The sequence below is a fragment of the Mastomys coucha genome, unplaced genomic scaffold (genome assembly GCF_008632895.1).
Source record: "Mastomys coucha isolate ucsf_1 unplaced genomic scaffold, UCSF_Mcou_1 pScaffold5, whole genome shotgun sequence".
NCBI lineage: Eukaryota > Metazoa > Chordata > Mammalia > Rodentia > Muridae > Mastomys > Mastomys coucha.
In genome coordinates this window covers 57,010,900-57,021,676 of record NW_022196911.1, presented here as the reverse complement: position 1 = coordinate 57,021,676, position 10,777 = coordinate 57,010,900, and the positions used below count along the sequence as shown (strand labels likewise).

Below are 10,777 nucleotides of genomic sequence, written 5' to 3'. Positions count from 1 at the left end.
ACACACACACACACACACACACACACTTCAGCACTGAGATGACCCACTTGGTTTCTGTGCTTGTTGCCAGTAGGCTTTCCTGTTTTCTTCATGGGAGGCTGGCCACGCCTGGGCTTCCTCTGGGAGAGGTAGGAGGATGTCTGCAGTGCACTTTGTTTCTGACCTCTATCAAGACAGAAGAGACTGCTCTGCAACCTGTGGTGAATGCTTCACTTCCTCTTGAGTCGGGAAAAGACACTGGTTTGCCATTTCTTCTTACCAGTGGGGGGAAATAGGGAAATGTTTCTTCATGTTGCCAGTTACACAACTATAAATAAATCCTGGTTAGCCACTAGGCCTGCACTAGGAGACATGATTTTAGAATAAGAAAATAACATTATGGCCTGGGTTGGTGACATACATCTTTGATCCCAGCACTCAGGAGGCAGAAAGGCAAGGGGATCTCTAAGTTTAAGGCCAACATGGTCTACCTTGGGAGTTCCAGAGCCAAGGCTATATAGTGAGACCTGCCTCAACTCACATGGGAGACTGGGGGAGCACAAAAACAACAAAAAAGAAAATACTCAACAGCTTCCCTTTAAAATAAAGCAAAGACAGTAGAAGCCTCACCTGTTGGGGGGACATGTTTGTTCTTGAATTTACTTTCGATTTGGTGTGAGAAAATGTCCATGCTGGCCTCAAACTTCTTTGCTATCAACTCCCAAGTTCTGGGGTGACAGGTGTGCCCCACTAGACTAACATTATCCTTTCTTTAAAAATGTATTATTAGGATTCTGTCACCCGCTGCTTCTTGGATCAGCAGACTCTCTTCTCCCACCAGTAGCCTCAGCATTATCTCTACATGTGACACAGAGGCCCAGAGAGGAAAGGAAATTAAAAGCCAACCTGGGTTTGAGGATAGCCTGGGTTGTACAGGGAGACCAGGTCTCCAGGTTGGGAGGACTACATAATAAATACAAGCAAAAGAAATGTGGAGGAAGTCTAAATGGCCAGGTTATCAACTGTCCTTGCCATTAGAAGTGATATTCTGGGGACTGCTCTTCCAGGGGACCCAGGTTGAATTCGCAGCACGCAGTAAGTGCAGCTTACAGTCGTCTGTACCTTTAGTTCTAAGGGGTCTGCCACCTTCATACAGAACACATACATGTAGGCAAAACACTGATGCATGTGAAATAAGTTTTAGAGAAATGTTATTCTGTGAAAGTAGTAGGCACGTGGCAGCCAAGACACAAAGCAATGCTTTGGCACGAGGGAGAGCTATATATAGATTTCCCCTTTTGTCAACATGTTAAAAAAAACTTGGAACTGAAGAGATGGCTCAGTGGTTAAGAGCACTGGCTGCTCTTCCCAAAGACCTAGGTTCAATTCCCAGTACCAACATGGGAGCTCACAATTGTCTGTAACTTCAGTTTCAGGAGATCTGACACCCTCACACAGGTATGAATGTAGGCAAAATACCAATACACATAAAACCATATACTTGAGGGCTAAGATTTCTCCTAACTTAGTGATTGTTGTTGCTGCACAGAGTAAACTTAGGGAAAACTGGAGCTGGTAATTTCTCCTGGTTTGGTTCAGTCCAGGTTCCTGCCAAGGGGCCAGGAAGTTCATCAGTCACTCTTGTACACCCTCATCTCAGATATAGATAAAATTAAAAATAAAAAGGCAGCTTATCTGTCTATACTGCTATGAAAACATATCTGACTTCACTGAACCCCTGGGGTTATCTTGGGACTTCCAGGATTCCTCAAAATCCACAAGTTGAAAACTATTGTGCTAGCCAAGTGTAGCAGTGATGATATTTAAAGCTTTCTGGAGTCTCAGTCAAGTGACTAAGAGAAAGTGAAGGTTGATTGAATTGTTTAATCAGCTTACCAATGTGTGTGTGTTGTATGTGTTATATATATGCATGTATATGGTGTGTGTGGAACATGTTTGTGTATGTGTTTGGTATGTATAGTGTGCATACGTATATATGCATGTGGTATGTGTGTGCATGTGTGTATATTTGATATGTATGGTACATATGTATATGTGTGTGCATGTGTGTATATTTGATATGTATGGTATATATGTATGTATGTGTCATGTGTATATATATGGTATGCATATATATGTGTGTGGTATGTGTATATGAGGTGTATGTGTATGTGGTATATGTATATATGTGTGTATATATATGATAAGTGTATGTAAATGTGTATGTGTAGTATGTAATGTATGTATGGTATATTTAAGTATATGTGTATAGGTATATGCATATGTGCATGTGTGATGCTGGGGATAAAATCTAGGGCTTCACAGTTCCTAGACAAGAGCATAAGCACTAAGCGTCTATCTTAGGTTTGGTAAGTGTAAATAATTGGCTTCTTAATGCTGTTTGTTAAATCTGAGTATATCAAACTTTACACATTCCTTTTTTTTTTTTTTTTTTTTTTTTTTTTTTTTTTTTTTTTAGCCACTTGAATTTTATGATTATGCCAGGGACTGAGGCACATACCTTTAGTCTCAGCACTCAGGAGGCAAGAGGCAGGAGGAGCTCAGTGAGTTTGAGCCAGCTTAGTCTATAAAGTGGATTTCAGGACAGCCAGGGATGTTAAATTATGTTAATTATGATTAAAATAACATATCTTTGGGTTATTGAAATGATCTTGCTATGTAGCCCTGGGTAGCCTGGATCATATAACCTTCCTGCCTCAGTCTCCTGAGTACTGTGATTACAAGTATATACCACCACATCACACTCCACTTCACAGTTATGCGTGTGCGCACACGTGCATGTGTACCTGTGCAATGTGTCTCCCAAGCAGACAGATGGACCTCTACATATCAAGTTCCAGAACAGCCAGGACTACATTAGAGTGAGCCTATCTCAAAAAAAAAAAAAAAAAAAAAAAAGAAGAAGAAGAAGAAGAAGAAGAAGAAGAAAAACAAAACCAACAAAATAAACATTTACTGTGAAATAATAGACATGGCATGGTAATGTTGGAAAATTACAGCCTGCTCTGGAAGTTTTCCAGTTGGCATGATAACCTCAGAGATGTTCTGTCCAGGCTCCCCTTAGAGGAAGGAGCTGCCACACAACTGGGCTATAGTTATTTGCTTCTTCAGGCCCTCAACATTGGGTAGCAGCCACACCCATCCATTAGTAGATGGGCTCAGTGCTGGACAACTCTGGTTTGGTTTGGTTTGATTTTTCAAGAGTGGGTTTCTCCGTGTAGCCCTGGCTGTCCTGAAACTCATTCTGTAGACCAGGCTGTCCTGAAACTCTTGAGTTTAGCCTGCTTCTTTCTTCCAGTGCTGGGACTAAGGATGTGTACCATCACAGTTAGCTCCTGATTTTTGGCTTTAGAACTTTCTGCTAGGGAGGCTCTCAAGTGGTCAAACCAGTACATGTTTTACCTCCGTTTATTCCTGTGTCTATCCTTCCTGAGGTATAAGCCCTCCAGGTCAGTGTCTGATTCAGAGAACTGAGCCATGGGTGCCCTTGGATCATTTCACTACATCTTTGTTTTATAAGAGAAAGCACATGTCTAGATATATGTGTATGTGCTAAGAACTGATTCTAGGATACATTATGCATGCTAGGCAAGTGTACTTACACCTGTCCTTATACCCCAAGGTTATTTATCTTTTGTTTTTCAGACAGGGCTTCTCTGTGTAGCACTGGCTGTCCTGGAACTCACTCTATGGACCAGGCTGGTCTCAAACTCTACTCCCTGCCCCAAGTGCTGGGATTAAAGGTGTGCACACATACCCTCCCCACAGCTGCTTTATTCTTTTTTTTTTTTAAGATTTATTTATTTTTATTTATTTTATGTGTATGAATACACTGTAGCTGTACAGATGGCCGTGAGCCATCATGTGTGTGGCTTTTAGGATTGGACTCAGGACCTCTGCCAGCCCGCTCGTTCTGGCCCTGCTCCCTCTGGTGTAATTCACTGTAGCTGTCTTCAGACGCACCAGAAGAGGGCGTCTGATCTCATTATGGGTGGTTGTGAGCCACCATGTGGTTGCTGGGATCCGAACTCAGGACCTTTGGAAGAGCAGTCAGTGCTCTTACCCGCTGAGCCATCTTGCCAGCCCCCTGCTTTATTCTTTTTAAACTAAACAATAACATGAATAATCTTTTAATTATAAAACTTTCTTTCTCTTTTCTCCCTACAGTGTTTCTTTTAATTAAACTGATACAATATCCCTTGAAAACCATATCTTAAGCCAAAATGCGCAAACAACATTAAAAAGGCAGAGTGTTCTATTGTAGACACTTCTGCATGAATAATTGTTTAAACTGATAATGAAAGTTAGAACTTACCTAGGCATCTTCTCACAAGGTGTGCATATCTCGAGAGGATGGAAAGTATATGCATATTAACATGGTCCCTCAAAAGTCCCGAAGAGGACATTAGATGCCCAGAGCTGGAGTTGTGAGGCACCTGATGTAGGTGCTTGGACCAAACTCAGATCCTCTGCAAGGACAGAATATGTTCTTAATCATCAAACCCAGCCCCCTCACAAGACTTGACCTTCAAATGCTTCCTGGCCCTCTGAACCTTTGCTTCAGGTTAGAGCATCTTAAAACCATCAGAGAAGCTATATTTGATTGATGATGAACACAGAAATCCACAACTGGCCAAGACTGAGAGACATTGGAATTGTTCAGCACAGAATAGAACATATACATGACACCTCTCCACCAAAGATTGCGGGAATCACTGAGGAAGATGGCGTGGAGTCAGAGAGGGTAGATGGTTACAGGGAAACAGAACCTTCTGGACACAGCAGGACAATTGCACATATGAACCTGTGACAGCACACACAAGACCTATACAAGCCCAAGCAAGACCGAATCCCAACATGGAGAGGGGAGTTGGGCATACATGAAGTCCTATTTCTAGAAGGGGGTGTGTGCATATTCATCATCTACCACAAAGCCCCCCCCCCCCCCCCGTTTGAGAGTATGAGGAAGGAAGGTGCCATTGCCTGGATAGAGTTTGTTCCTTTTGAAACTCACACTAAAAGTAATCCCCCTAAGAAGAGCTGGGACCAGGGACTTAAGAAGTGACTAGGAGTTTGGGTAGTAATAAATAATAAATCCTGTTGTGGGGTTCCTTCCCACCTTAGACCATGAGTTCTTGGTCTTTATTTCTTTAAATATGTCTTAGGCAGCGTAATAGCTAGGTAACTGCCTACCCTCCATGTTGTTAGAATCTATCTTCCCATCAATAACCCCAAGCTACCACTCACAATTTACTGTTCCATCTGGGCTGCTCTCAGCTCCAACCAGGCAGCCCTCTAGCCCTTAGTCTGTGGCAGCTCTTCTTCTCCCTCCTGCTAGTTCTTCCTCTTCCATAGCGGCTCCCTTCTCCTCCCTCTCCTCTTCCTCCTGGTTCCAAGCCCAGGAAATCTAAATCCCCACCTATGTTTCTTCTCCCCAATTATTGGCTGCTGGCATCTTTGTTTACCAATCAGAATTAACTCAGTGTCCCTCAGTGTCTTAAGTGCAGACAAACAGTTTTGGGAGATTCAAATTAGCATTAGAATTCAAGCAGCATTAAGCCAACCCATACAGGTCTGTCCTCAGGAACAGACAAATAAGTTCCTGAGGTATGTATTCCTTGTAAGGTTAGTTTGTTGCCTTTTGGGTGGGTCTGCTTTAGAAGTAGCTAAGGATGCTGAGCGGTGGTGCAGGCCTTTAATCCCAGCACTTGGGAGGCAGAGGCAGGTGGATTTCTGAGTTCGAGGCCAGCCTGGTCTACAGAGTGAGTTCCAGGTCAGCCAGGGCTATACAGAGAAACCCTGTCTCAAAAAACAACCGAACAAACAAACAAAAAAGTAGCTAAGGGGGGGCCTGTGAAATGGCTCACTGGATAGGCTGCCTACCTGAGTTCCACCCACACGTCCCACATAGTGGAGGGGAAAACCTGACTCCTATAAGTTATCCTCTGAGCTCCACATAAGGGAGTGAAAGCAGCCACACAATAAATATGTATCTTAAAAAGTGGTTACGTGTTGGAGCTAAAACTCAAGACACACACACACACACACACACAGAGAGAGAGAGAGAGAGAGAGAGAGAGAAGAAAAGAATTTTTAATTTACTGCTATGGTTTGGATGGTTCAAATGTGCTCCTCAAAGTTTGTGCTGGATGCTTGGTCCTTGGTGTGGTAAGACCATGAACTGCTTCTTTCAAGAGTGAGTTGTTGTTGTACAGGAGTAACACTGATCCCTTCTCAGTCTCTGGCTTCTTTGCCCTATGATCTCTCTCTGTCCCATAGTCCCTGGTAAAGCCTTTCTTCATATCCAAGCTGGTGCTTTGCTGTTTGGGGTGTCAGCCTCCAAAATTGTGAGCTTCATAAAACTCATTTCTCTACAAGGTGCCAAGCCTGGGGCATTTTGTTCTAGCAATGGAAAATGGACTTACCGAGTCTGTGGTATTCTTTTCTCAGGGACAGAAAATGGACTAGAGACACTGCTTTCGGATTCCTGACCTGTCTCAAAGCTGGAGGTTTTTAGGACCTCTACCTGGTTGTCAAGATGAGTTTCAGAGGGCTGGCTGGAGAGACAGCTCAGTGGTTAAGAGCACTGGCTATTCTTCCAGAGGACTCCGGTTTGATTCCTAGTACCTACATTGTGGCTCACAGCCATCTGTAATTCCAGTAATCGACACCCTGATCTGGCCTCTGTAGGCACCAGGTGCACCTCTGGTGCGTATATATGCAGCAAAACACCCATACACATACATATACACATAAAAGTAAAATCAGAGGGGGGAGGGGAAGAGAGAGAGACAGAGAGAGACAGAGACAGAGAGACAAAGAGGTGTTTCAGGGGCCGGCGATGAAATTGAAAGCAACGATTCCCAAACCTGAACATACACATAGGTGTGGGGTCACACATATTGTTTACCATGGTTTTGTAATGCTTTCTTGAGCAAAAGTTGACTATCATTTTTTACCTGAAAAATCAGAGAAGGAAAAAAATAGCCTGAGGCAAACTGGTAGTTCATTGGCATGAAGAAGGTTCTCCTTAGAAAGGAGGTTCTGAGCCTCCCTCAGAAGTCTAGAGACCTTCCTCAAAAAGAGCACGCAGGGTGTCCAGCAGCTTGTGGTATGGACTTGAAAGGCGGCCCCCGGAGTTTTTTTTTTTTTTTTTTTTTTTTTTTTTTGTCTTCAGTGTCTGCACCGCCTCAGCGATTCCTCCGGCCCGAGTTCAAGATCCGCCCCTTAGAGGGCGGCTTCAGGTCAGGGCGTGGCAGGCTCCTGCTAGCCGTCGGCGCCGACGTCGGCGCCGAGCCCGCCGCCGGTTCCTAAGCAGCCGTGACCTCCCCGGCTCGCCAACTCGCTCCAGTAGCTGCAGACTCGCCCCGGTGCCTGGCGCCGCGTCCCGGGGCGCGCACTCCTTTTCTCGGCGGAGGGAGCAGGACCGGGGCGCATCGTCCTACAAGACGCGCTGACGTCGCCCTGGGCCGGTAGTCGGCGCGGAGCGGCCGGCGCGCGCGCGCGTGTGCGTTGAGCGCTCCCGCGAAGCAGGCAGAAGCCGCTACCGCGGCTGTGCGGGTTCCAGGGCGGCGGCCGCTACCCAGCAGCGCAGCGGGCGCAACAAGCCGAGGCAGCCGCACCTGCGGGGATGGCGCGGCCCCGGCCCTGCACCGCTGCCGGGCGCGCGGGTAGCTACGGGGACGCCCAGTGACGGTGGCGGTGCCCTCGGCCGGGCAGCGCCCAGGCCGCTTGGCCAGAGCCCCGCGGCCGACCGCGGCCCGGGCCATGAGGAGCGGCCGGGCCCAGGCCTCGCTGACCCCGGCTCCGCGCGGCGGCCGGTCCCGTTTCCGCTCCGGCCTCTCGGCATGAGTGTCCGTCCGGGCCCGGGGCCGTGGCTGCCCCCGTCCCGCCGCCCGCGGGCGCGCTTGGGGCCCTCGGGCCCGCGGTGCTGATCCCGGTTCTCCGCCACGCCTGCCCACCCTAGCGCTCTATGTCCCGGGGGCGCGGCCATGGAGGTGGTGGGCGACTTCGAGTACAGCAAGCGGGACCTCGTGGGACACGGGGCCTTCGCTGTGGTCTTCCGGGGGCGGCACCGCCAGGTGAGCGCCGCCCGCCCGCTGTCTGGTGCGAAGCCCGGAAGCCGGCATCCCGGTCCTGGCCGCTGGGCTGGGCGCCCCGGGCCGGCCTGCCTTTGTGCTTGCTGTCACTGTCGCAGGGTTTGTTTTGGAGGCCAGAGCCGCTAGGCTGAGCTCCACCTACCGACCGGCGCAGAGCCACTGATGTTTTTCCCTGACAGTGTGCTGGGTAACCGAATTGCGCCCGGGGACTTGCCAGCTCGGAGAAGCCACTACTGGTCCCGAGGCGACTAGGACGCCAGTGCTTGCACAGGATAATGTGCTTGTCCAGGTTGCGGGTTGGTGGACCTTTGTCCTCTCTCCCCCGCCCTGGACTTTCCGGAGCTTGTCACCTTTACTGTCGATAATTGCACACCCAGCGGAAAATGGGCGCGTTTCCCGTTAGTCTGAAGCTTTCTCAGACTAGAAGGGATCGAGTTCCTCTGCATCTCGGGGTGCCCCGTAGTAACCCTCCCCTTTTTGAGTTAGACGAACTCCCTAAGTGGCAGAGATAGTTGGACCCTAATCCAATAATACAACGCAGATGCAAGTTCAAGCTTCATTTTTTTTTAAAGCCACTGTTTTGCAAATAGGTCACACCAGGTTATAGAATCTAAAGAATTTGAGAAAGCACATTGGGACTGGAAATAATAATAATAATAATAAAGCTTTGGTTTTCTGTTTGTTTCGAGAGGGCCTATTAAAAAGGTACTGTCGTCTATTTCTTATTCATTATGAAATAACTTAAAATTCAAGAAAAAAAATAAAAGCAGTGTAATCCAGCCAGGATAACTTTCCATTGAACTCTATCACTTCCCATGTTTATTTCTCCATAACTCCTATGGGACTGTAAACTTTTTTTTCAATTGATCCTATATGGTCTTTGTATTTACTACTTTTTATGGCTGTGCTGTAGGACATTGCTTTGTATTGTGTTGTTTATGAAATCATTTTTTAGTTTGAAATTTGAGGCCTTTGTCATGTTTCCCCAGTACCATATGTACATTGAGTGGCTAAACACATATTTACACTTAGTAAGCTTTTATTGAGTTGTTTCCATGTTATAATTTTCAGGCATAACACTGTTTTTCCTTTTTAGAAAACTGATTGGGAGGTGGCTATTAAAAGTATTAATAAAAAGAACTTGTCAAAATCACAAATTCTGCTTGGAAAGGAAATAAAAATCTTAAAGGTATGCTATTTTAAAATACTATCACATTCTGAGTTAAAAGTTACCCTCAGTTAAAAGAGCATGTTATAACATCCTTTGAAATTTGGTAGTTGGATTAAAGTTTGGTCAGTTTTAGTTGCTGTTTATTTTTGCATGCTGTTTTTGTTTTTGTTATTGTTTTGAATTATTGACTATTCTAAAGCTATTTTCAAAGATTTGTTTGTTTATTTTGACACAGAGTCTTGCTATGTGTCCTTGGTTGACTTACAACTCATTGCGTAGGCCAGGCTGACCCCAAACTCAGAGATTTGCCAGCCTCTGCCTCTGGAGTGCTAGAAAAGATTTATCATTTATGTATGTATGTATGTATGTATTTATTTATTTTGTTTTTTTAAGACTGGGTTTCTCTGCTCACTCTGTAGAGCAGGCTGGCCTCAAACTCAGAGATCTGCCTACCTTTGTCTCCTGAGTGCTGGGATCAAAGAATTTTATTTATTTATTTATTTATTTTATTTATTTTGGTTTTTCAAGACTGGGTTTCTCTGTATAGCCTTGGCTGTCCTGAAACTCACTCTATAGAACAGACTGGCCTCAAACTCAGAGATCTGCCTACCTTTGTTTCCTGAGTGCTGGGATCAAAGGTGTGTACCACCACCACTAGCAAGCTGGAAAGATTTATTTTTATGTATGCATGGAAATATGCACATGAGTACAGTATCTACTGGAGGCTTTTGGAACCCCTAGAGCTGGGTATAGGTGCTAGAAAATGAACGAGTTCTCTGCAGGAGCATCAAGTGCTCTTAGCCATTGAGCTATCTCTGTAGCCCTCTTTGAGGCTGTTTTTAAGAATAGATGTTTGTGATTCTTGGCCAAACAGAGGGATTCTATGGAGACTGATTTTATTTTATTTTATTTTATTTTATTTTATTTTATTTTATTTTATTTAGTTTGGTTTTTTTTTAGAGACAGTGTTTCTCTGTGTAGCCCTGGCTGTCCTGGAACTTACTCTGTAGACCAGGCTGGCTGAGAACTCAGAGATCCGCCTACCTCTGCCTCCCAAGTGCTTGGATTAAAGGCATGCCACCATGCCTGGCTTTGAAGACTGATTTTTTTAACTTTGTATGATTTTTTGCAATTACTGTGCTTTGAATGCCAGGCAGATACAGTTGGTATATTGTTCTTTTCTGCTGACATCTTTATCATATACCTATACCCTTAAGTGTTTGGGGAGGAACAAGAGAACTTGGTGTCCTTTTTCCCCCTTATAACTAGAAGAAAGTTTTATTTATCTATTTTGTTTTTTTGAGACAGGGTTTCTCTGTGTAACCACCCTGGCTCTCCTGGAACTCTATAGACCAGGCTGGCCTCGAACTCACAGAGATCTGCCTGCCTCTGCCTCTCTGTCTTTGCCTCTCTACCTCTGCTTCTCTACCTCTGCCTCTCTGCCTCTCTACCTCTCTGCCTCTGCCTCTGCCTCTCTGCTTCTCTGCCTCTCTGCCTCTCTGCCTCT

At 45.6% G+C, this 10,777-nt stretch overlaps 1 protein-coding gene across 2 annotated transcripts in view; it reads left to right on the top strand.

The window, feature by feature from the left end:
• Window positions 1–7,476: 7,476 nt before the first annotated feature.
• The window catches only part of Ulk2 (unc-51 like autophagy activating kinase 2), an 82,644-nt gene continuing 79,343 nt past the window's right edge, over window positions 7,477–10,777 (top strand). Inside the window, exons 1-2 of one of the 2 annotated variants that reach the window (XM_031354164.1) lie at window positions 7,477–8,081; window positions 9,196–9,288. In XM_031354164.1, the coding sequence (XP_031210024.1) occupies window positions 7,992–8,081; window positions 9,196–9,288 (183 nt within the window). In that variant the 5' untranslated portion in view covers window positions 7,477–7,991. The remainder of the gene's footprint in view (window positions 8,082–9,195; window positions 9,289–10,777) is intronic. The other variant, XM_031354165.1, reaches the window with a different exon arrangement.